This window comes from Panthera tigris, chromosome B2 (genome assembly GCF_018350195.1).
Source record: "Panthera tigris isolate Pti1 chromosome B2, P.tigris_Pti1_mat1.1, whole genome shotgun sequence".
NCBI classification, from domain to species: Eukaryota; Metazoa; Chordata; class Mammalia; order Carnivora; family Felidae; genus Panthera; species Panthera tigris.
The window spans coordinates 40246091-40271840 of record NC_056664.1 but is presented as its reverse complement, the minus strand read 5'-3'; the positions used below and the strand labels follow the sequence as shown (position 1 = coordinate 40271840).

The following is a 25750-nucleotide window of genomic DNA, read 5'->3' as shown; positions in this document are numbered from 1 at the left end:
TCTTCATTCATTCAACACATATTACCTCTCCTTCAACAAATCCTTATTGGAGAGCCTACAGTATGCTGGATATTATGGTCGGTTTGGGGAGACATGGTTCCTGCCCTTATAAAGAAAGATCCAGTAATCAAATAATGACACTGGTGGAAGTATAATTACAGGCTGAGAAGAGTGGTTTGAAAGAAAGGAATGTGGTTTTATGAAAATGTATGAGAAATGACCCTGATATTGACTTGTGGTTGGGGTCAGGGTAGACTTCCTTAGGAAATGTAGTCTAAGCTGCGATCTGAAGGATGCTCAGGACATGACTGGATGAAGAGGTTGGGGAAAAGAACAGCTCTCCAAATTAGGGGATTGGGGGGACACCAGCATATGCAAAGACCCTGTGGTGGAAGGCAGCATGGCAGCTTCAAGAAACTGAGAGAAGAGGGGTGGCGGAGAGGGGGAAATGGGTGGTGGGCATTGAGGAGGGCATTTGTTGGGGTGAACACTGGGTGTTGTATGTAAGCGATAAACCACGGGAATCTACCCCCAAAACCAAGAGCACACGTTACACACTGTATGTTAGCCAATTTGACAATAAATTATATTTTTAAAAATAAATAAATAATAGGAAATTTACAATTAGAAAAAAGAAAAGAAAAGAAACTGAGAGAAGACCAGAATGGCTTGGAGTGGTGGGATGGAAAGGGGGTAAATAACAAAGAGAAGAGAGATACACCACCAGGTTGGGAGACACTGCAGAGCCTGATCGGCCTTGTTCATGATTTTGATTTTTAACCTACGAGCACTAGGATATGCCATCAAAGGATTTTGAACAGTGATGGGATCAGAGTTATGTTTGAAACGCTCATTCTGCTGCCGCTGTCTGGCGCATGGGCAAGACTCAAGGCAGAGAGACCAGTAGAAAGGCTGTTGGGATAGTCTGGGAGACAGATGAGGTGTCTTGGATTAAGGTGGTGGTAGGGGAACCAGAGAAAAATGGATACAGTTAAGAGAATATTAGGTAAACTGATAGGTCATGATGGTGATTGGTCAAGGGAGAGGGAGGAGTCAAGGGCAAGAGTTTGGAGGAGCATCCATTTGGGGGAACATGATGTTGACTTGGCATTTGAGCATGCAGGTAGAATTTGGGGCAGGCAGTGGGGCTGGGGGTAGTGATTGGGAGTCAGCAAGGTATAGTGGTGAGTGAAGATGTCAAGGGAGAGAGCTTGCTTGAGAAAAGGGGAGGGTGTCTCCTCAGACTGGGCCATAAACCCCTGAAGGAGGGTCACTTCCTATTGGCAACACAGGGGGTGTTTCTCTCATTTCTCCCTCTGTTCTTCTGCTCACCATCTTAATTATGTCTCGCCTGGATGCAGCGAGAGCCTACTAATCCATGACTTCTCAAATTTTAATGTGCACACGAATCACTCGAGGGTCTTCATAAAATGCAGATCCTGATTCAGTAGATGTAGGCTGAAGCCTGAGACTGAATGTCTCATAAGCTTCCAGGTGATACGGGCCACATTTTGAATGAAGGGAGCTGGTCTCCCTGCTTTAGAAGTTCAGCACTGTCACACCCAGCATCCTTGTGCCTCTCCTTGGAAGCCTTGGGCAGCCATTCCTGGCCACATCAGGATCTACTCCAGCTGTCTTTGGCCAACCATGGTTTCCTCCCACTGCTTCCCTTCATCCACCCTTCATTCTACCAAACCAAGCCAAATCCCTCCCTCTGAATTTATCCATCTGTCATCGTTCAGAACGGGACAGAGACCAACTCAGTCTAGCACCTGGTCAGAGGGGGAAACTGACATGGTCTTCCAACTTTTCTGCTTAAAATCCTTCAAAAAAGGATGTGGTAGCCGGGGCGCCTGGGTGGCTCAGTCGGTTAAGCATCCGACTTCAGCTCAGGTCACGATCTCACGGTCCGTGAGTTCGAGCCCCGCGTCAGACTCTGGGCTGATGGCTCAGAGCCTGGAGCCTGCTTCCAATTCTGTGTCTCCCTCTCTCTCTGCCCCTCCCCCGTTCATGCTCTGTCTCTCTCTGTCTCAAAAATAAATAAACGTTAAAAAAAAGTTTAAAAAAAAAAAAAAGGATGTGGTAGCCATTTGCAACAACATGGATGGAACCAGAGGGTATTATGCTAAGCAAAATTAGCCAATCAGAGAAAGACAAATATCATATGACTTCACTCATATGAAGAATTTAAGATACAAAACAGATGAACATAAGGAAAGGGAAGCAAAACTAATATAAAAACAAGGAGGGGGACAAAACATAAGAGAGTCTTAAACACAGAGAACAAACAGGGTTGCCGGAGGGGTTGTGGGTGAGGGGATGGGCTAACATGGGCAATGGGTATTAAGGAGGGCACTTGTTGGGATGAGCACTGGGTATTAGACATAGGGCATGAATCACTGGAATCTACTCCTGAAATCATTATTGCACTATCTGCTAACTAACTTGGATGTAAACTAAAAAATAAATAAGTAAATTTTTAAAGAATATGGTAAATGTAAATAAACCCCTCACACATTTCAGGTTTACATCTACATTTTTTCATCATACATTTGCAGAAGACGCAATTTCCACTATGTTGTACACATTGATTATTTTTTTTAATTTATTTAACGTTTATTTATTTTTGAGACAGAGAGACAGAGCATGAATGGAGGAGGGTCAGAGAGAGGGAGACACAGAATCTAAAACAGGCTCCGGGCTCTGAGCTGTCAGCACAGGGGCCCGATGCGGGGCTCGAACCCACGGACCGCAAGATCGTGACCTGAGCCGAAGTCGGTGCTCAACCGACTGAGCCACCCAGGCGCCCCCACATTGATTATTTTTAAGTAAAACTACTACGTCACTGTTTTAAATTTTTCCAGTGGAATCTAAACACCATAGGAATTTGCTACCCACCATCATCCATTTTAAAAATGCATGAGCATGTTCTTCACTAATAGTCCGTGTTCCTTCTTGAAGGAAAATTTCTTCTTGAAATTTTATTTGTTTTACTTCCCCCGTGGCATCTTATCCTAATGGAATATATCTAATATATTTTTATGCTTAAAACTCTTTTGTTAGTTTCCCTATCATATTTCTCTGTGCCAATTGTATATGAAATTAAAACTTTTTTTAATTTCCTGAAATCGTCAAGCGCGACGTATTAAAGTTTTCTTCTGGTTTGAGTTATTGTTAACAGCTATTAATAGGACACAAATGATCAAAACGACATCAACGTATTGCTAACTCAGATAAATAATGAACAAACATAAGTAAAATGATACTAACAATGGTAACACTGGATGACTTTTTAGAATACTTCTTTTTTTTTTTTTTATTGACTTACAGCAAACACACCTGTGTGTGAGCAGATCGGAGCACACAGCTTGAGTTGTCAGTGTGTGCACACCCATAACAGCTATCACTCGGTCCAGAAATGAAATACAGCTGGCACTGGGTTATTTCTCCGATCTGTTTCCATATCCATGGAAGAATATTATATATTGTAGGAGACAGGGGCCAGCTTGATTATATTTCCGTTTTTCATTCATATAGATGTAAGCCCTGAAAACCCTCATTCACATGAACTGACAGAAATGGAAGTTTTGTTCTAAAGCAGGATCACTCAGTTCTTGATCTGCTTCTGAATTATATGCCAGAAATCACCTAGTGATCTATCGCGAACAATTAGATTTTAATTACTTCTATTAGGCCTTCCTAACAACAACAGCAACAGAAGAATTGGAAACCGTCCAGCTTCCAATAAATGATTCACTACTCATTTTAGAGTGGTTATTTTTTCCCCCTTAGCTTTCTAGGTGTCCTTTTGCGTGGGGGGGTGGTTTACTGGGGCGATAATAAACCCAGTTAAGGTTTGGGGTGAGGTAAGAAGTTTGTCTTTCTTTTGTAGAGGAAGAGGGCTGTTGTGAGAGTGCAGGTATAAAGGTCATCTTGTACCTTCGTCACCGATCAGTTCTAGAAAACAGCTTCTGTGGAAGTTCAAGGATCTAGGAATTGAGTTTTCTCTTAAAACTTTGAGGGGTGCCTGACTGGCTCAGTCCGTTGAGCGTCCTACTCTTGATTTCAGCTTAGGTCATGATCCCAGTGTCGTGGGATCAAGACCTATGCCATGGAGCCTGCTTAAGATTCTCTCTCTATCGGGGCTCCTGGGGGGCTCAGTCAGTTAAGGGTCTGACTTTGGCTCAGGTCATGATCTCACAGTTCGTGAGTTCAAGCCCCTCATCAGGCTCTGTGCTGACAGCTTGGAGCCTGAAACTGTTTCGGATTCTGTGTCTCCTTCTCTCTCTGTTCATCCCCTGCTTGTGCTCTGTCTGTGTGTGTGTGTGTGTCTCTCTCTCTCTCTCTCAAAAATAAATAAAGATTAAAAAAAATTTTTTTTAAGATTTTCTCTCCCTCTCTCTCTCTCTCTCTCTCTCTCTCTCTCTCTCTCCCCCCCCGCCCCTCCCCCACTTGCACACACTCTCTCTCTCAAATAAAAGTTAAAAAACAAACAAACTTTGATTGCAGTGTAGTGCTTAAAGGTCTTCGTGTATTGCCAGGGGTTTACATATTCCAGCTAGAAGTCCCCTAAAACATTTTTTGAAAAAGGGCGGGGGGGCACCTGAGTGGCTCAGTCAGTTAAGCATCTGATTTCAGCTCAGGTCATGACTTCACAGGTCATGAGTTCGAGCCCCACATCGAGCTCTGCTGTCAGTCTGTCAGCGTAGAGCCCACTACGGATCCTCTGCACTTCCCCCCCGTTTGTGCTCTCCCCAAAATAATTATTTTGAAAAAAAAGAAAAAGAGAAGTCCCCTATAGAACCTGTGAGACTCACACCGGACTAGACCAGTCTCTCCAAATTCCCTAGTTCATGTTCCTAAGACTTGTCCCACCGTGGTTTTTTCGTGCCAGGTCATCACTGTGCATACATGTTTCCCTGAGCAGGAACCTCAGAAAGTGAGGAACTGTGTTGAGCTAACAGGCAGACTAGCATGTGCAGTACTCCTCCTTGGAAATTTATCCAGTTCTGTTTCGTATCCAGCATAAGCTTTCTAGTCTATGTTCCCATATCTGTTATTTTTTTTTTAATTTTTTTAAATGTTTATTTTTGAGAGAGAGACAGAGTGCGAGTGGGGCGCGGGGCAGAGAGAAAGGGAGACACAGAATCCGAAGCAGGCTCCAGGCTCCGAGCTGTCAGCACAGAGCCTGACGCGGGGCTCGAACTCGTGAACTGGGAGATCATGACCTGAGCTGAAGTCAGACGCTTAACCAACTGAGCCACCCAGGCACCCCCCCCCATGTCTGTTATTTTTACGTTTTTATTACATGCATCTCTTTTCTCCTTGTATCATACTTATTCATGTGACCTATCATCACCTTTTCTAACTATAAGCATCTCAAGAGCTGGCCCACGTCCTAATCATTTCTTGGCATTGTGCCTTACGCTTAGTAGGTGTCCAGTAAGTGTTTGCTGGGCGGAGAAGTTGATAAATGAAATGTCCTAAACTTCTTCCTATCCCCTGCAGGTCCTAGGATAGTGCTGGGCTTTCAATAGCCGAGTCCCAGAAGAATGGATGAATTAATCAGTGAGCAAAACAATGAATTAACAGATCAATAAGCTAATGAGCCATTGAGCAATGGCTTGAAAGGAAGAGAGTTCATGTCTCACATGAGGGTCCAGATCTGCAGAATCAGTGTAAAGGGTGTGCAGTGTATGAAACAGGCTATTTCTAATCAAGTCTCCTGTTTTGTATTTAATCCTGTAACTGGTCGTGGTAGATGTAATTGCTCGAGCAGAGCATCCAAGTAAATCCTGTCTTGTGCTTTGCATCTTGTCTTGCAGGTGTGAGCGTCATCTCTTCGCCACGGTGGTGTTTGGTCCATACCTCAGCCCCGGTGAGGATGTAAAACCCCCCGCTCTGCACATGAGTGGTACAGGCCAACAGGAACATCTGGCTGCAGCCACGTCCACAGACATGTCAGCCGTGGAATAGTGTGGACGCCTCCTCTCAGCTTCTCAGGGTTTCAGTCCTTTTGGGTTTGTCTCATTGACCTTTTTTTATGGTTTTGTGGCTGGACGTTCACGACCAAGGCAGGCGCCATGGGGGATCAGCAACTATACAAGACCAATCACGTGGCCCACAGTGGTGAGAACCTTTTCTACCAACAGCCACCACTTGGCATCCACGGCGGGCTGAACCACAACTATGGGAATACAGTCGCCGGGGCTGGAATGGATGCCCCTCAGGCATCGCCCATCTCCCCCCACTTCCCTCAAGATACTCGGGATGGTCTAGGCTTGCCTGTTGGTTCCAAAAACCTTGGCCAAGTAGATACCTCGAGGCAGGGAGCGTGGGGAAGTCATACAGGACCCGGAAACCACGTCCAGCTCCGTGGCGGCCTGACCAACTCAAACATGATGTGGGGGACACCGGCCCAGGCTGAGGCCACCGATGGCTACCAATATACCTACTCCCAGGCCAGCGAGATCCGGACCCAGAAACTCACCAGCGGTGTCCTGCACAAGCTAGACTCCTTCACCCAGGTGTTTGCCAACCAGAACCTGCGAATTCAGGTCAACAATATGGCCCAGGTGCTGCACACCCAGTCGGCAGTGATGGACGGAGCCCCTGACAGTGCCCTCCGCCAGTTGCTGGCCCAGAAACCGGTGGAGCCCCCAGCGCCGGCTATTCCTTCTCGCTACCAGCAGGTGCCCCAGCAGGCTCACCCTGGTTTCGCTGGCGGGCTGTCCAAATCAACTCTCCAGGTAGGGCCGCACCCTAGCCAAGGGCATCTGTATTATGACTACCAGCAGCCACTGGCGCAGATGCCAGTGCAAGGCGGACAGCCACTGCAGGCCCCACAGATGCTGTCCCAGCACGTGCCACAGATGCAACAGCACCAGTATTACCCGCAGCCGCAACAGCAGCAAGCCGGGCAGCAGCAGATGGCCATGCAAGAAATGCAGCAGCAGCAGCAGCAGCAGCAGCAACAGCAGCAGCAGATTCGCCCACCACAGCCTCAGCAGCCGCAGCAGCAGCTGCAGCTACAGCAGCGGCAGGGTTCCATGCAGATACCTCAGTATTACCCATCCCAGCCCGTGATGCAGCACTTGCAAGAGCAGCAGCAGCAGCAGCAGATGCACCTACAGCCCCCTTCTTACCACAGGGACCCCCACCCGTACGCCCCGGAGCAGGCGCACGCCGTCCAGCTGATTCAGCTGGGCTCCCTGCCCCAGTACTACTACCAGGAGCCCCAGCAGCCCTACAGCCACCCCCTCTGCCCCCAGAGCCACCTGCCCCAGCACCAGCAGCGCGACGACGGTCAGCCCAAGACTTACCCAAGCGACAGGCAGGCCCCGGCCATACTGAGCTCCCACGGCGACCTGGGGCCTCCTGAGGCAGGAATGGGAGACCCGGCCAGCTCGGACCTGAACCGGCTCAGCGGTGCCCTCCCTCATCGGCCACTCCTGTCCCCCGGCGGGATCCACCTCAACAACATGGGGCCTCAGCACCAGCAGCTGTCTCCCAGTGCCCTGTGGCCCCAGGTATTCCCATGGGGGGAGTTTCTCTTGGTATCTCGGGGTGCTGCAGGGCCAGCCAGGGCTGAGTGTGTGCGGAGCCCCGTCCTCTCTGCCGCCCCTCCAGTGCTTTTTGTTCTGTTTTTACCCCACGAACGTTAACCTACGTGTGCCAGGCGAGATCCGGGCCAGGCATGTGGAATACAAAATCAATTTCAACTCAGTCCTTGTGACAGAGGTGGCCAAAATACCACGGGAGGTCCCGGATGATGTATGTAGCAGTCAAGGCCTGAGTCAAGGGTCCAGGGATAATCCAGCAGGAGTGTCTGGCCCCCTGCGATCTGAATCCTCAGGGAATTCCTTGTGAAATTGTTTCCCCTTTGGGAAGGAGACCACGTTATGACAGCTTTGCTCAAAGTATATTGCTCTGAAGAGAACTACCAGAGAACGTTTAATAGATACGGCTGGGGGGATGGGTTCTCCAGATGAATAAATGTGGCGGCAGGGGCGGGGGGGTTCTTAAAGGGAGTCAAGTTGCAGTGCTAAGGGGCTTCTCAGAGCCTTTAATAGGCCCATGTGCGCTGTGAATCTCCCAGAGGGGATACCTCCTGTAGCTTCAGAGATGAAAATCTTAGCCGCCCTCAGGATCCAGGCAGTTCAACTGAGTAAGCAAAATGACTTGTCGGGAGACCATCAGGGATGGCGCCAGCTGTGCTGGCCTGGAGGACAAATGCCCCATCTCTTGGCATTCTTACTCAGGACTTTTCAAATCGGTCTAGCCAAACAAAAACTGTCTGCAGGCCTGTGGGCCACTGTCGCTAACCTTTGATAGTTTCCCAAATGGATTTGCCACAAAACGGCCCCCTGTGTGCTGGGCACTACTCATGCCTTGGTATGTTCCAGGTGCTACACCCATGTGACAACAGGTTCACGGGAGAAGGGAGCCTTGAATGGGACCGGGATAGGTGGAGAGAGGGCTCTGATGGAGGTTGGGGGCTGGAGATGAACTTCCCTTGACCCTGTCTTGTTTGGCACTCAGGCCCAGTGGTAACTGAGAGCCTTTCTGAATATAAGAATAAGGTGACATGGCCAAAGCTGACCTGACCAGCAGGCGGCCTCCGGGCATGCTGCTGTGTCATCCAGCTCTCTGTTCCGTGTCTCTCTTGGGAATGGAGCCTGTCTGTGCGCAGAGTGGTGGACAGGGAGAACAGGAAGGAACAAGGTGGGGGACAGTCCTGGTGGGCTGGGGGCTGGTGGCGGCTCCCGGAATGGGCATGGTCCTGCGTTGGGGGGCTGGGGAAAGCAAGGGAAAGAAGTGTCCGGTGCACCCAGCATCCGGACATGAACTGCCGGCCCCAGTGAGCTCAGGAAGCATTCTAGAAGTGCAGGCCCTGGGGGTCCCTCAGCTCAAAGACTCCTTCCATCAGAAACACACTTTTTTCTCTTTCTTTTTTCTTCCGGTGTCGTGCATGGCTCAAAATTAGATGCATCTACCTGATGGCAGAGCCCAGCCAGGGTCCCCCGAGTCAAGGTAGGATTGATGCAACGAGGCATGTGGGCATTTGGGGAGACTGGGAGGTTTTCCGGGGTTGTCTCTCAAGATTCATTTTCAAACTCAATTACTCAGAGAGGTTTGTAGGAATAATAATAGCAACTATTGTGTTTGAGCACTTACCATGTGCTAGGCACTCTATATTTTGTGTGATAAAGCCACTCAGTGAGGGTAGGTAGGATTACCATGTGCCTAGCGCATAGTAAGCACTCCGCCATTGTTAGCTTTATTACTATGACTTTACAGAAGAGAAAACAGGCTCAGAGAGCTTAGAGTTGTACAGCAAGTAAGCGGCAATGCTGGGATGGACTCCAAAGGCCATGTTCTGTCCGCTGTTCATTCGGTCAGTATTTAGGGAGTACCTACCATGTGCTGGGCATAGAGCTAAGCTTTGAGAACGCAGCAGTGAATAGTACAGACTTGCTCCCCTCATCATGGGCATGGTAAATACTGCGCCAGAACCTGAGAAACTGCTAAGTCTGGAGCCTGAACCAGAGGACTTAGACACGTGTCTCTAAGGGAAGGCTTCTGGAATAGGTGGCCCAAGCTGACCCTAGAAAGGTGATTGGTCAGAGGAGGAAAAAACCCAGCACTCGACGGCCTAGAACGAAGCAGGTTTTGTTCAACTCTTGCACGGTTTTGAGCAAGCCCTTTCCCACTCTTGAGCCTCAGTTTTCCTTCTGTAAATTTGGCTTGGTTTGGGATAGTACACGCGGGGCCCTGGGAGCACTAGATAAATGAAATGGGTTCATTGTGGGGTGTGAGGTCTTGTGATAAGTCGTTCTTCCTCTTTCTCAACGTGTGTGTCCTCTTCGTTTGGCCCTACCCTTGAGCAGTGGCCAACCAAAAGGAGTGTTTGGGGAGCAGTTTGATGCCAAGAACAAATTGACGTGCTCCATCTGCCTGAAGGAATTCAAGAGCCTGCCTGCCCTGAATGGCCACATGCGGTCCCACGGGGGAATGAGAGCCTCCCCCAGCCTCAAACAGGTTAGCAGGAGCCAGCCCCCCAGCCCTTCCCAGGCCATGTGCTGCTTGCTTTGCTTTGCTGCTGTCAGACAGAGAGTGATGTGAACCCCAAGCGGGTACCTGGGGAGGCACAGTCCTTCCCTGACGGGAGTGCTTAAGCTTTGATGCTAGGAGCCGGCCAGGTCAAACAGACCCCGCTTGCACCAGTTCCATGAACAAGGGTCAAAATCAGAGGGACTAGAAGTCTTTTTTAGGAGATCCCAGTCTCCCCACCTCCTAGAAAAGACAGCAAAAGAAAACATGTAGATTTTTAACTTCTGCTGCTTGAAGCACCCAAGACCAGTGTTCTCTTGGGCCTTCCAAATTAGTAGCCAATGGCCCGGGAAAACTAACGTGACCTTCAGGCTCTCAGCCAGCATTTTCTATTCATTAGTGCACACTAGCGTTAGGCTGTAGCAATGGAAGGTCTTTAAATACGCTCAGGAGTATCCAGGGAGGATATCCCTGTGGTGAACTATCCGTGCGATTTTAGAGTTAGATTAAAATCCGAGGAAGAATTTCTTAAATTCTTTGGATATTGTTGATCTGAATTTAAGTCTGTGGGATTAACTCTCTGTTCTCCAAAATTTTGGCTCACCCAGGTCACTTCCATTGCCTGACTATACCAGATAAAAGAGCTTTGTCTTCCATTTGCCAGATGAGTAAACTGAGGCCCATAGAATTAAAAGGTCCTACACAAGAGCTTATGTGTTCTGTTTTGTGCCTGATCACCAGTCCATATCCTTTTCTTTAAAAGCAGTGACAACAGATGTTTAATATCTGTTTTAATTATGCGAGTGATAACAGTCTAGATTTTTTAAATGTAGAAAATAGAATTGCATGGCCTTGTCCACTGCCAACTGGCATCACTTAAGCAAGGGACTCAGAGCCTTGCATCCTGAGTGCACCACCCTGCAGTGGTTCTCTGTCACCCACGCATGATGTACTAAAACATTTCGAAAAAGGCAAAGTGCATCCCCCCACCCCCTTGGGAAGGCTGCTCTCAGCCCAGGATCAAAGCCTTTATTGTCTGTGTAGGAGGAAGGAGAGAAGGCCCTGCCGCCTCAGCCCCAGCCGCCACTGCCTCCGCCTCCGCCGCCACCGCAGCTCCCTCCCGAGGCAGAAAGCCTCACGCCTATGGTCATGCCCGTGTCTGTCCCTGTCAAGCTTCTCCCGCCCAAGCCAGGCTCTCAGGGCTTCGCCAACAGCATCGTTGCCGCCCCCTCCACCAGAGACAAGCCAGCCAGCTCGATGTCGGACGACGAGATGCCCGTGCTCGTGAGGATGACCCTTTCTCCCCCACACTCACCCCAAGGGGCTGCCCCCCACCCGCCTGCTGTGAGTTGCTGCCCTGCCCCCCTGCCTGGGGTGGGAACATCCCTTTGCTTTCCTGGAGATGGGGCAGCTCTTCCAGGGTCACTTGCCTGAGCTCCAATGTGGCTTGGCCTCTCGGGTTGAGCACCACCCCCCCGCAACCATGGCTGCCTTGGGAATCCCATCCTTGCCCACACTGGCTGCTACCCAGGCAAATTGTCTGTTACTCTACCAGGCGAATTGTCTGGGTTAGATTCTGAGAGACCCGAAAGGGTTCCAATATTAAAACAAAGATGATAACTCAGCTGGTAATCACAGCTATTAAAATACAGAAATACTATCCCAAGTAATAAAAAGCTGTTGCCCAGGGCCCTGGCTCCTCCTACGAGATCTTCGAGCCTCCTCAAATTCAGAAGTCAAAGATGTAACCCCTGGCACAGCAGAACCTCCATACAGCAGCCCTGGCATCCGTTCTGATGGCCAGCCTAACCAGATGCTTGATATTTTCGGTATCACACCTGCATAAATATCCTGGGAAGATATTTACTAAGGTTCCCAAAATAATTCCACTGAAAGGCACCCACCCCCAATCCCAGGAAAGCAAAGAGATTTGTGTTTCTCGCTCACTGTTAAATTCTCCTTCTCTCTCAAATTCCAATTGCTTCACCCAAGCAGCTTAGCGTGGCTCTGGGGCAGAGATCTCTGTCTCCGTGTCTCTCTCTCTCTCTCTCTCTCTCTCTCTCTCTCTCTCATTCGATCTCTTCCCCCCCCCCCACTTCCTTCCTTCCCTCCCTCCTTCGTTCTTTCTCTCTCCCTTCCTTCTTCCCTTTTTCCCTCCCCTAGGGAATCTGTAACCCACATGGTTGACAACCTCAGACTTGTTCCCTCCCCACAAAGTGTATGCTGGGTCACATTTGTCCTCAGAGAATAGGTGGCTGCTGGGATCCCAGGTGGCATGAGGGTGGAGGTTGGGCCATAATAGGGGTAGGGAGAATAATGAAGAGAACTAGAAAGGGCCAGAAAGAATATTCTTTGTTCTCTGTGTAATACCAAGGCCTCAGAAGAGGAGAAGCTAATGGGGAGCCTCTGGGGGTGAGGGCTCTCATAAACCAGAAGGACTTGGAGGCCAGCAACAGGCAGAAAGATGAAATGACAGAGCCGGGCTCCCCCTTTGCCCAGGGAAGTTCCTGATTTGGTAGGAGGGACACGGTTGCTACCCCTAGAGAAGTGTCAGCCTGAAGCTGGACACAGTAAGACACCTAGTCACATGGGGATCAGAGCCCCACGCAGCACCCCCTGCTCCAATTCAGACAGTGAGAGAAAAGCCAGGGCAGAAAAGAAACCGTGATCCCCTGCATGTGGCTGGACGGGAGCACCCCTGGGCAGCTAAAGTAACAGGGGGCTGGGGAGGTGCGAGGGAGTTTGGTATGAGTTTGCTCAGCAGATCACCATGAGGACAGTTCTGAGCAGGGTTTTAAAGGCATTGATGGAGCTGGCTGTGTGGAAAAAGTGAGAGAGAACTCGTAAGTAAGGAGATACGCTGAAGAAGCATGTAGCTGGGATTGAGTGAACACAAGCAAGGTCCTGACACTTGGCTTAAAGAAATTAAAATATCTGGGGAGGACCCCTGAGTTCTAATCCCCACTCTGCTACTAGCCAGCTGGGGATGCAGGCAAGTGAAACCCTCCCCTCACGGAGCTTGGGTTTCCCCCCCGAGCTTGGGTTTGGACTCATCATCTCCCTGTTCTGGGGGAGCTTTTAAAACCTCTGTGAGTGGTCCCGCCTCCAGAGTCTGAATAGATTGGTGGAAGTGGAACCCTGCAAATGCTTCCTGTCAGGTGACATCCAGGTCTGACATTCTGGGTGGCTTCTCTTGCCCAGGTTCTCAGAGCCTTGCCTGGAGTTGAGAGTTGGAGTGACAGGACCAGAGGCTCAAGTAGAGGGAGCCCAAAAGGGACCTTTGACCCTGTGATCAGAGGTCTGGATTCCGGTGCAGGGTTGAAGTCATGCAAGGTCTGCATGTGCTCAGATGGCCTCATCAGTTACCCAGGAACAGGATATATAAAGCCTTAGGATTGCTTCCCAACTTGAGGGGCATAGATGTCCTCTCCCCATTCTCCTCAGACCTCTTTCTCCACCTCAGCCTCAGATGGTGAGGAGCCCTCTGGTGGGGAGAGGAGACAGGTTGTGGCACTCTGGCCTAAGGAGAGCCCCCCCTGGGGGTGAGCTGGGAGCCTGAGCCGGAGGGGGGTGGGGCTCTGCCCCCTCTTCTTTCCTCACCTCTCAGTTTCTCTGGACTTCCTTCCCAGGGGCTGGGATAGCACTCCCGAAGACAATGAAACTAAGGGACAAACAGGAGGGGTGGCAGTGGGAGCCCAGAGCTGAGGGGTGACTGGAGCATGTCAATGGCCTGGAGGCAGCTGGTCACATGACCATGGCCAGCCCTTCCCATCACCCCTTGCTGCCTCCTACTCAGATGCTACCCTGGGCACAGGAATTGCCAGGAACTACAGCTGTGACAGGCACTGGCCTGCAGGGCCTGGGAGGGTGCCACAGACTGTCCAGAGCTTTTCTGCAGGTATCCCCACTGCCTCTCCCAACCCCACTGCGTGGCCTCCCCAGCCACACCCAGCTCTGGGTTCTTCTGGGCTGATGCTGGCACACAACCCACGTCTGTTTCTGTTTGGCTTTGGCATGCCCTGCTTATCTATTTGTGTGCATATGTTTACTTATTAGTATATATGTATCCACGTGGCAGATCTTCCTTCCAGACTATGCTTGGTGCCGCTGCCATAAAATAAATGAACGCTGCTGACAGGAAGCAACACAGGAGAAAGGCTTACTGCAAATGAGCTACCAGGCCTGGGAGCGTAGTGAGGGGTGGTGAGGGGGGAGCTCGACCAAATCCATTTTTAGGAGAGCAGAGGGCCTTAAAGACCATAGATGGCTCGCCCTCAGCTCGTTACCTCGCAGGAGAGCCTGGTGTGTGGGTCACTGGCCCTGGGAGCCTTGGCTAGGCCTGTCCCCCTCGCCGCAGCCTCTGCCCAGCTTCCCTGAGTGGATTATTCTTGTCCCCTTCTCAGAACATGTGTTATCTGTCCCCGATGTCTGTCCCCTGGGAGCGGTGGGGAATTAAAGGGCCCACTCATGCTGGACTCCGCTCACCAGATGGGAATGCAGTGATAAGCAATAAAGAATGTGAATTTATTCTTTCTTGCCCACCCACCATTCCTACCACCCCCATCTCTCCCCAGACATTAGGGATTTCCTCCCAACCCAGAGTTTTCTCCCCGGTCAAGCCACGGAACTCGCCCTGTGGGAAACGGATGGGGCTGCTTTTCAAGGGAGGGGATGCGGGGGAGGGGGGGCGGCGGACAAGTGGACAGGCGGCCCCCCGTTACCGCGGAGGGTCCCCTTCCCTCAGCCTGTGGAAACGGCCTGCGGGGAAGGCCTGAGTGTTCGAACGGGCCCATTCTTTCCCTTCCAGGAAATTCCCAAGAAGCATCAGCCGGCCCCGGCCAAAGCCGAGGAACCCCTCAGGACGTTGCCGGAGAAGAAGAAGTTCCGGCACCGGCCCGAGCCGCTCTTCATCCCGCCACCGCCCTCCTACCCCGCCAACCCCGCCGCCGCCTCCTACTCGGGCGCCACCCTCTACCAGAGCCAGCTGCGCTCCCCGCGCGTCCTCGGGGAGCACCTGCTCCTGGACCCCGCCCACGAGCTGCCCCCCTACACGCCCCCGCCCATGCTGAGCCCGGTGCGCCAGGGCTCGGGGCTCTTCAGCAACGTCCTCATCTCGGGCCACGGCCCCGGCGCCCACCCGCAGCTGCCCCTCACGCCCCTGACGCCCACGCCGCGGGTGCTGCTGTGCCGCTCCAGTGAGTCCCCGCCGCCCCTCGGGGCCTGGCCCTGCCGGGTCCCCGCCGCTGCGGGAGGGGCTCCCTTCCTGCCGTGGGGGCGCGTTTACCCCAGCAGCTTCTGCTGTGGCCCCGCTCCATGCAGCACGCCCTGGGCCGGGTGCCAGAGGCAGAATAAGTGTGCGGTGCTTACCCTCAAGGCAATCCCAGTCCAGCTGGGGAGACCCCAAAGCCGTGATTACGGTCTCTTTGGCCTAAGCGGGTGGTTCAAGTGTGCACACGCTGCCTGAGCCTGTGCTGTGGATAATCGTCTGAGGCACCCCCGCATCAGTGTACTAAGTAGATCTACGAATGGGGTTAGGTAGTATTTGCAAGGCCAGGCTTCCGCATTTTCTGAACATGCTGTGTAAAGATCAAGCACCGAGAGCCCGGTAGCCAGTATCTCTTTCTAGGGTGTGAATGGCTTCCTAGAAACAGTGAGCTTGGCAGACCAGAGTGGGGCCGCTGGCTTCCTATCCTGTGTGAGAAATGAGTAACCCTAAGCCATTTAACACCACACACCAGCCAGTTCCTTGGAAACTGCAGGGGGTAACTCTGGCATGGGTTGGGCGCGAGAGGGGTCCCAGTATGACTGTTTAGGTCGCTGCTCATTTGCTTTAGTCTCTTCGGTACCATTTCTTGTTGACCGTTAACCTCTGGTTTTGTGCTTCAGACAGCATTGATGGCAGCAACGTGACAGTCACCCCAGGGCCTGGAGAGCAGACCATTGATGTTGAACCGTAAGAAAAAGCCAATTTTATTTTTAATGCTTTTTTTTTTTTTATTTTTTTGACGTTTATTTATTTCTGAGACAGAGAGACAGAGCATGAGCAGGGGAGGGGCAGAGAGAGAGGGAGACACAGAATCTCAAATAGGCTCCAGGCTCTGAGCTGTCTGCACAGAGCCCGATGCGGGGCTCGAACCCACGGACCGCAGGATCATGACCTGAGGTGAAGTCGGAAGCTTAACCGACTGAGCCACCCAGGTGCCCCTTAATGTTTATTTATTTTTGAGAGAGAGAGAGAGAGAGAGAGAGAGAGAGAGACAGGGTCCAATGATGTTGAACCGTAAGAAAAAGCCAATTTTATTTTTAATGTTTATTTATTTTTGAGAGAGAGAGAGACAGGGTGTGAGCAGGAGAAGGGCAGAGAGAGGACGACACAGACTCTGAAGCAGTCTCCAGACTCTGAGCTGTCAGCAGAGCCCGATGTGGGGCTCAAACCCATGAACCGCGAGATTATGACCCGAGCCAAAGTTGGACCTTTAACCGACTGAGCCACCCAGGCACCCCCCAGTTTTTTTTATTTTTTATTTTTTGTTTTAGAGAGAGAGAGTGTGTGTGCGTGTGTGCACAAGCGGGAAGAGCAGAGTGAGAGAATCTTAAGCGGGCTCCATGATCAGCGAGAAGCCAGAAACAGGACTTGATCCCGTGACCCTGGGATCATGACCTGAGCTGAAATCAAGAATCAGATGCTCAACTGACTGAGGATGAGGAACTTTTTTTTTTTTAAGTTTATTTATTTATTTATTTATTTATTTATTTTGAGAGAGAGAGAGAGAGAGACGGGCAGAGAGAATCCCAGACAGGCTCTGCACTGTCAGCACAGAGCCCGATGCGGGCCTGGACCCACAAACCACGAGATCATGACCTGAGCTGTTTAACCGACTCAGCCACCCAGGCACCCCAAGGATAAGGAATTTTGAGAAGTACCACTTAATGAGAAGTTGTAGAAATTATAGGATCATGCTATTTCTCAAGTACTGGTGTTTCAAGGCTTTTGCCAAAGACTAGCTGCATAATAAAAGCATGAAGCCCTGTATTCACTAGCTCTGAACCTAGTGTCTCTATCTCCGGCTGTATGAGCCAGTTGGGTTGTGGCCACATGCTTGCACATCCCCAGTGACATTGAGGCAGCCCTCTCAGGGTGCCCAGCTCTCTACAAGGCTCCATCCAAATGCCCTTGCTTTCCCATCCCCTCCCTAAGATTCTTGGCTGGTCGTCCAAACAGGCTTGTTGAGTACTTAAGTTGTGGGGTGGGTGGTGGGGGGTATAATGGAAGAGAAAGGTGCTGTTTTCATAGATGAGCACAGAACATACCAGGCGGTGGCATGGTGAATACACTGAGTCAGGAATCAGAAAACCGGTGTTCCAGCCCCATTTTGTTACTTGACCTTGATCAAGTTAACCTTTCTAGGCTTTAGTTAACTCACCTATTAAGTGGGAATAATTGTCCCTGCCTTGCTTACCTCACAGGTGTTTGTGAGATTCACATGGGATAATTTAGGTGAAAGTGGTGTGAAAGGGATAACAGATATCACCAGCACATTGTATTTGTTCCATTTTTCCTGGTTAAATGGTGCCATCGGCCATACTCTGGGCAGCTGTTGCCTTGCAATTAGCACCCTCCCTGTCTCGGTTACAGCATGCTGTGACGATCCAGGCGGGCTTCTCCCCTGCTCCCTGCAGTATCTCTTTCCGATCTTAAAGCTGTTCCTCATCCCAGTGAAAAGGCCATGCCTGAAACCTTAGGATGACACAGTGAGGAAATGCCCCTGCATTCTTCCTGCAGAAGGAATTGGTTTCCTTCTTTTTCAAGTTTCTGACAGTTGCTCTTGAGCTCAGATTGAAGACCACTCTATTGTTTTCCTTCTTGTCATTAAAGACGCATCAACATTGGCTTGAGGTTCCAAGCAGAGATCCCAGAACTTCAGGATGTCTCCGCCTTGGCCCGGGACACACACAAGGCCACACTGGTATGGAAGCCCTGGCCAGAGCTGGAAAACCATGACCTCCAGCAAAGAGGTATTGGCCCATGGGAAGAAGTGGGTGGGAAAGGCTTGATCCTCTCGCAGGGGTCTCTGACTCCAGGATCGTTCTGTTTGTCCATGAGACTGAGCTCTCTCTGATGCAGTGACTTCTCATTGTTCCCATCAGTGGAGAATCTCCTGAATTTATGCTGTTCGAGTGCGTTGCCCGGTGGAGGGACCAATTCTGAATTTGCTTTGCACTCTCTCTTCGAGGCCAAAGGTGATGTGATGGTAAGGAACCGTGGAAAGAGGGTTCACAGTTAACATTCTTCGTGTCAGAATTCTGGAAAGTATTTTTCCTGAGTTTGTGTTGTCCCACATACCATAAAACCGGTTGTTAAGATCATGACCAGTCAACATGCCACCATATTCCTTAGCTCGTTGAGTAGGTGAGGATTTAAAGCCTTCGGGGGGGACCTGCGGTTGGACTTCTGCTTAGACATCTGTTCCTAAGTAATAATTATGGTCACATCTGTCTAGAGAAATGAGAATTTCGTTTCAGCAGTCTTATAATTCCCATCAGAAAACTGGCCTCCGGTGATGGGAGGTAGAAAGCCTTACTGAAACAAGACGTGACCTATTATGCCCTGCTGATTATTCTTCCCTCCTATGGAGTCAGCCAGTTTGGTGTTCATAGAACTGTTTTCTCCCCTAACCAAAGTGAAATGTCGCCTGTGCACCAACTGGTGTCATTCTTCCCCCTTTCACACAGGTCTTTGGTGTCCCCAAACCAGCACTTTGGTGCCATTTTCCTAGGATCCAGAGCTGTTTGCCTGCTCCCCCTCCCTGGATTCCTGGCAAGAACACTCCATCACTAACCTCAGTTTCCCCTTTAGTAAACACAGGGTTTTCGTACCAGATCTAGCCTCCTCCTTCTTGATTTTATGAAAGTGTGCAAGTAAACAAATGTCCCAGTACTGTCTTCTCTTGAGATTATTGGTAGCCTTCGAGGATTTTCTAGAATGTTAGAGAACTCTCCTTAATCCTTTAAGCTAAGTGTGGCAGTAAAGCTCTACTCGAACTTTCCACGTGCACACAAATGACTTGGGTCATCTTGTTAAAATGCAGACTCTTATTCAGCAATTCTCAGGGCAGGGCCCAAGGTTCTGCATTTGTGACCAGCTCCGAGGGGAGATGCCTGTGCTGCTGGTCCACGGACCACACTTAGAGAAGCAAGATTGTAGACCTTGGCTCTGCCCCTAACCCATCTACTGTCCAACTCGATGTGCGCCATTTTTTTAAAAAGTCAACAAGGCTAAAGGAGGCATATTTGAAAGGGTTATTTAGCTAGGCTTCTCTGGAAAGACAGTGTGTAGTACAGTTATTACTAATAAAACTGTTTATGTTAAGTTGTAATTGAAACATGATTTTTCTGCAAAAACAGTTCCAAACCACCCACTCATTTCTGTGGAGCCTTTCCCCCGAGATTCAGTCTCCATTCAGAGGAGGCCCCGCCACCTCTCAGAGGCCAGGGCCTTCGCCAAGGAGGGAGCGGGGTCTCGACCACCGCCTGTATTTTTTTCTGACATGACCAACTGGCTGCAGGCACGGGCTGGGGGAGATAGATGTTCGAGTGGTGAGCCCTGTGGGGCGCTGGCCTGAAAGGGAGCCTCAGTTAGGGGAGTCTCCCTCTGGGTTTCCTTCTGGCACCCCCAGCTCCTGCCTCTGCAATGCTCACTCCTTTTCCCTCTTAGGTAATGGCCTTCCTAGGACACACAGCCCTGTTACTGACTTTCGCCTTTTCTCTCCCATGGGTCTGCAGGCTGCTCTGGAAATGCTGCTGCTGCGGAAGCCAGTCAGGTTAAAATGTCATCCTTTAGCAAATTACCACTATGCCGGTAGGTCGCCAGGAGCCTTGTGCCCCATTGCTTCCTGAGAGCGGGCTCTTTGCATGTGTGGTGGTGTCGCTTTTTAATAATAAGATAGACCAGTCCTGTCCTAATCGCCACTTGTGAGCTCAAGGCCCCCTGGGACGCTGCTGGCGGGACAGCTGTGTCTGTTGGCTGTTTGTCTAGGCTTGGCCCCGCGTGGTTGTGCCAAGGGCTGGGTGATAGTGGTCAGTGCCTGCACGTGTGGCAGTACTGGGGACAGGAACCACAGAGGGGACAGCACGGAGACAACCACACTCAGCAGCCCCTCAGCTTTGGAATCTGTAGACGTGGGTTCACATCTTGCCTTCTGGAACCTTGGCTTCCTCGCCCATGAAATGGGGCTCCTACTGCATCCCTTGCAGCATTTTTTGTGACAGTTAGAGATAGTAGGTGTAGCGCAATGCATGGCACGTTCTAGTAGCTCTTGTTAGTCATCTATTAATTATTGTTTGCTGTGTACGAGAAACTGTGCTAAGTGCTAAGATGAGACAGTGACTATGACAGACATAGACAGAGTCCTGCCTCATGCAGTTTGGGGGTCTGAGGAGGAAGCAGTCGTTCAATAACAGATCACACTCGGGGCAGGAGAAAGCTACTAGAAATATGCATATATGGTACATGTGCACATACGTGCGTGCATATGCACGTGTGTATGCGGGTACAGGTAATACGCACATTACAGGCACATATACAGAGTGTGTCCTCTGAGGGTATGGGTTAATGATGGCATCGCCAATAACAGGGGAAGGAGAAAACACGTCTGAGAGTTGAGTGTAGTGAGAATCGTGAGGAGAGAAGGCAACAGATGGCTGGGGAGCCTGCGGTGACAAAATGAAGTTGAAGTCCACATCTTAATTTCCGGTACCTGGTAGACCCATGCATTCTGGGGGTCTCCACGAACCCTGCCTGGGTTCTCTATTTCAGAGGGGGCTGAATCCTCTAATACTCCCTTGATAATCATTTGAAGGTTCCTTTAGAGCTTTGGCCAGACATAGTTAGGTGCTAAGTCCTTAAGTGGGCTTGGGGACCTAGTCATACCTTTTCTAGTCCTTGGTCCCAATGGCCAGATGTGGCCTAAGGTGAGGGCTGCTTTACATACCAGCACATTCTTGATGGGCCTGCCCCTTCCCCCCCCAGCCACCCATGCCCACCACCTTTTGCCTCACTCAATGTGCTTCTCCCGTGAGCCGACCTTCCTGCCTGTCATCACAGCGGGGAGTGGCCTCAGAAGCCACTCACCTGAGCACAGACAGCCCTGGATGTCTGCCTGTGGATCACTGTCAGCGCACAGGCCGCTACTGGAACTAGACAAGCACAAAATGGACACACGGATAAGAAATCCATCGTTTAATTGGGGCCTAAATGAGCCAGTTTCTTAATATTGTCTCCATCATTTCCTGCTTGGTGTCTGCCCCGAGTGTGGGTAGGAAGATGTGGGAGTTGTCTCTAATCTGCCATGGAAACAATTCAATCCTCTTAATTCCCAGCGTCATCTGCTGCCCATTAAACCCTGACAGGCTGTCCAGCCTCCTGGAGCCTGTCTCAAGCTTCTTTATATAGTGGGCGAGATGGTTGATGACAGGGAGCTTCCCAACCATCTGCTGCCACTGCCCTTGGCTCTCGGGGTGACCGGGATGGCCATCGCCTCTGGGCTGGGGCAGCTCCAGTTGTGAGCAACCTCATCTGAGACCCAAATCCCCTCCAGTTCTCCCCAGCGTACCAAGCAAGCATTACATTGTTTTATGTGTGTCATGACATAATAAAATTTGGAAAGCTACAGACGAGAGGCCACCCCCACCCCTAAACAAAACAAAACAAAAACACTAAGATAATAGTAAGAATTTTGAAACTGGAAGCCCCTCAGCTCTGCTAAGATTACTGATCTTTTGGGGTCCCTAGCTAACGTGTTCCCCATCCACGGCCTTCTTCCCCCACAGGCAGACCAGGAAACCCTCTGTTGCCTCCTGGAATCTTTTGACAACTAGGGGCAAGAGAGGTGGAGCTGAGGTATGAAGGGTTGGTATTCCACTAGCTGTATGTCCTCAAGAAAAAGGAACTCACCTGTATCTGCCAGACATCTGCCTTCTCCAGGAAGTGATCACAGACTGAGCCCCAGAGAATCTTGTAGAACTTATGAGCCAAAAGGTCAGAGGTCACCGGTCTCTAAAGTCTGGCCTGACTCCATCCCTTAATAGTTTCCTTCCAGGCTACAGAGGAGGCCCCAGAGGATACCCCTAGTTACCAGCCACTACCTCCTTCCTTCGATTCGGTTCCAGGGTGTGAGTGAATCCCATCCCCATGGCCCTGTCCTGCCTTGGCCTTTGTACCAAGCCCTGTAGGGTTGCTCTCTAGTAGGACTCTGTCAGGTCAAGTCAGCATCACTCAGATACTGTCTTCTGGATCGCCTTTCACTTCAGCTCCGTAGCTATGGCCAGTGTGACCCCACCCCAACTCCCCGCCCTGGAGGCAAGGCAGAACGACTGAGCTTGGGAACAGAGGCTACAAGTTTGGGGGAGACAGAGACCCAGGCCTGTGAAAATCACTTCCCTTACTTCACTCCTGACTTCTCCCATCCCATCTCAAGCCATTCAGTAAGAAAAGGAAAAAGTGACCAGTGCTGGGGCCCAGGAGAGACACCAGTGTGGGTGGGCAGCTCACCCGAATCGGGAGACTGCTTGCCGAGGCCAGAAGAGCCCTGTACAAGGTCTGTGGAGGAAGGTGCTGTTGCGGGGGCTCCCGGCACACTAATCCACACCCGAGCACTGGGCCCAGCCCTCTCTCAGCACCCTCCACCCATGTGTGGGTAGCAGTTTGCAGAGGCTCTCCCTGTCAGCAGTTGGATTGGGTGGGGACGGCTTGAGCATCGGGGAATCAGGGTGAGGAGGACGCCTGGTTGTGATTAAGGGGCTTGCTGCATCCTTGGTTTTTCCATCGAACTGGTCATTCTTGCAGATGGGTGTGGACACTGGCCTTAGGCTTCCTGGTAAGAGTGCAACAGAGGCCACTGTCTGGCTCCCACACAGCCCAGGTGGGCCCCAAACACCGACCCAACTCCTGACTCCAGACTTGCAGGATGCCTTGAGGAAACACCCACTCGGTTGGGGAAGGCCTGTTTGCAGTCTTGGAAGATGCCCAGTTTGACGAGAAGACAGAATTACGTACTCAAGAGAACACTTTGCAAGAAACACAGCTGTAATGTCATTTTCCAGGCATTCTTAGCTCATGTCTCTGGCTGGAGAGTGGTCACCTCAAGGGCAGAACCTGATAATACTTGCCGGCTTTGCCTGATACGACTCTTACAAAGAAAGAGGCAGTGGACAAGCTTGAGGTCTGGATTCGGATGGAGGCCTCCCTTCCTTCTGCCTCCGGGGGGCTCTTTGGGGTCAGCCAACTACACCCTCCACCCCCGAAAAATCATTCATCCTTTTACCCACCGCGGAAAACCTTTCACAGAAATGAAGATCTGATTTAATTTAATTTTTAAAATTGTTTTAAGTTTATTTATTTATTTATTTTGAGGCGGGGGACAGAGAGCGAGAGAATCCCAAGCAGGCCCCACGCTCTCAGCACAGAGCTGGACGTGGGGCTCGATCCCAGGAACCGTGAGATCATGACCTGAGCTGCAACCAAGAGTTGGACGCTCGACCGACTGAGCCACCCAAGCACCCCGAAGATCTGATTTAAAAACAATCCTTTTCCTGCAGTGAACATGTCTTCCTTGTGTATGTACAATAAGAGCACCATCACAAAAGTGTTTTAAGTCTCGGGAGGATGACAGAAGGGCCCTCTTTAGAAGATTCTGTGCCCGATGCTCTCATCCCTCCAGTTCTCCTTTTAATTGCCCGGGTTCGCTATAGATCGCCCCAAATTTAGCCACAGTCCAGAGCCTGTTTCCCAGCAACTGGAGTTCAGAATATTTTTCCTCTGGATACTGTTCAGCACCAGTTTCCTCAGTTAATTAGACCCCTTGTAATTAGCCTTAATCAGCTTGTTAGGGACCCCTGCTGATCACAGCCAGATAGCCAGGAATCCCCAGGTAGTGCAAATGTGCTGGGGGAATGTCAGCCCACTGACCCTGTGTGCATGCTGACTGGACAGCAGGGATCCTGAAGAGGAAGAAAGGGCAGAGCAAGGGGAGGCTTAGAGGCAGCTCCCTGCCTCGGTTTCACATTTTATCCTGGGCTTTGCCCAAGACACGGTATCCAGCGAGGGCTGGCTTAGAACCTTGTCTAAAAATAAGAAAAGTGCTCCCGTCAGAGACTCCAGGAATGAGACGCCTGAGCCTTTCCTTGACAGGATTACAGAAGGAATTCAGGGACCGGGAGCGCCTGGCAGCCGAGTAAGGCTGTGGGATTACACATCCACAGAACAAAGAATACCAGCAAGGATCCGCAGTCTTCACCAGTGCCACTAATTCATGTCAGCAGGGGACAGTGCGTGTCCCGTAGCCATGAGCTGACTTGGAATCTCCTCACCAAGTGGCCGGTGGCATTCATTCTGCACCTACTTAGGACCGGACGCTGCAGCCCCAGTCACAGAAGAGGAAACAGACCCAGAGAAGTTGAGTACGTTTGCCCGTGGCCGCAGGAGCCGTGAGTGGCAGAACCAGATTTGCAGCCTGTGGTCCCCTGACTGAAGCCACCCCTTTTTATCACACCACAGTGACCTTATCTGAGAAGAGCATACTCCAGTGTTCCCAGGCTTTGGCAAGGGTGGATTCCCGGCCCCATGGGCAGTCTCGTGATCAGGATGTCATGAAGACGGAGCCCGCTCTCGTGTGAGTGTGAGAATGGACTTGCTTCTGGCCCTGCCTCTGCCTCTCACTTCACAGACGCCCTTGCTGGACAGACACCCGTACACAGCGCTATGTTGCGCACTCAAGCGCAGCCCTGAGGACTACTTAGAGGAGCTGTCTCTTTCTGCCCGGCCCCTGCGGCCCTCAGAGTGGGAAAGTGCAGCCCGCTTCCAAGCCAGGGCTGGTGGAATAGAACGAGCGCTTGGGTGGGGGAGACCGAAGAGCCCATCACAGAGCAGCAGCCCTAAAAACCACCGAGGAGTCAGCAAGACTAATTCCCTTCCTCCATGAGGCTTGGGGTCCCCCATAACAGATGGGCCAGGAAGCAACTTCATGTTCTGTGGAGTTGCAGCTGGCAAGCCATTTGGGGGCATGCAGGGATTTGCTTCCTAAAAGTAGATCTGGGCGGGGCACCTGGGTGGCTGAGTCTGTTAAGCATCCAACGTCGGCTCAGGTCATGATCTCATGGTTCATGGGTTCAAGCCCCGCATTGGGCTCTGTGCTGACAGCTCAGGGCCTGGAGCCTGCTTCGGATTCTGTGTCCCCCTCCCTGCCCCTCTCCTTCTCTCTCCCTCTCTCTCTCTCTCTCTCTCTTAAAAATGAACAGAACATTAAAAGTAGACCTGGTCATGTAACACTGCTGCTTGGGCAGTAATCACATGATGACTCCACTCGTGGTGTGGTGTGGTGTGGAAGGAAGTGTGTCCACCATAGAGACTGGGTGCTGGCCTGAGAAGGCTGCATGGCCCTGTTAGTGTCCCATCAGGTCTTAGAGGCACTCTAACTCTAGGAGATGTATAGTCTGGCTGAGAGCAGAAAGGATTCTTCTTGATCTAGTTGGGTGATTCCCCATCCGAGCTGCAACCGAGAGCTGCACGGACTCTGGACCTGTACGGGCTCTGGACCTGCAGTGAGGTAGCTTATCCAGGGACAGATGTGACATGTCCCCATCATGATCCTCTTCCACCATTATATATCTTTTAAGTTTATTGATTTTGAGAGAGAGAGAG

The 25750-nt window shown here is 50.9% G+C and overlaps 1 protein-coding gene across 15 annotated transcripts in view; it reads left to right on the top strand.

Moving 5' to 3' along the window:
- The window catches only part of TRERF1 (transcriptional regulating factor 1), a 226213-nt gene that overhangs the window by 180612 nt on the left and 19851 nt on the right, over window positions 1-25750 (top strand). For 11 of the 15 annotated variants that reach the window (XM_042986360.1, XM_042986358.1, XM_042986356.1 and 8 more), the window contains 9 exons: window positions 5826-7529; window positions 8987-9033; window positions 9891-10041; window positions 11098-11397; window positions 14861-15248; window positions 15940-16006; window positions 17930-18069; window positions 18202-18305; window positions 19837-19912. In XM_042986360.1, coding sequence (XP_042842294.1) covers window positions 6084-7529; window positions 8987-9033; window positions 9891-10041; window positions 11098-11397; window positions 14861-15248; window positions 15940-16006; window positions 17930-18069; window positions 18202-18305; window positions 19837-19912 — 2719 coding nt within the window. In that variant the 5' untranslated portion in view covers window positions 5826-6083. The remainder of the gene's footprint in view (window positions 1-5825; window positions 7530-8986; window positions 9034-9890; window positions 10042-11097; window positions 11398-14860; window positions 15249-15939; window positions 16007-17929; window positions 18070-18201; window positions 18306-19836; window positions 19913-25750) is intronic. The other 4 variants (XM_042986366.1, XM_042986367.1, XM_042986369.1 and 1 more) reach the window with 2 other exon arrangements.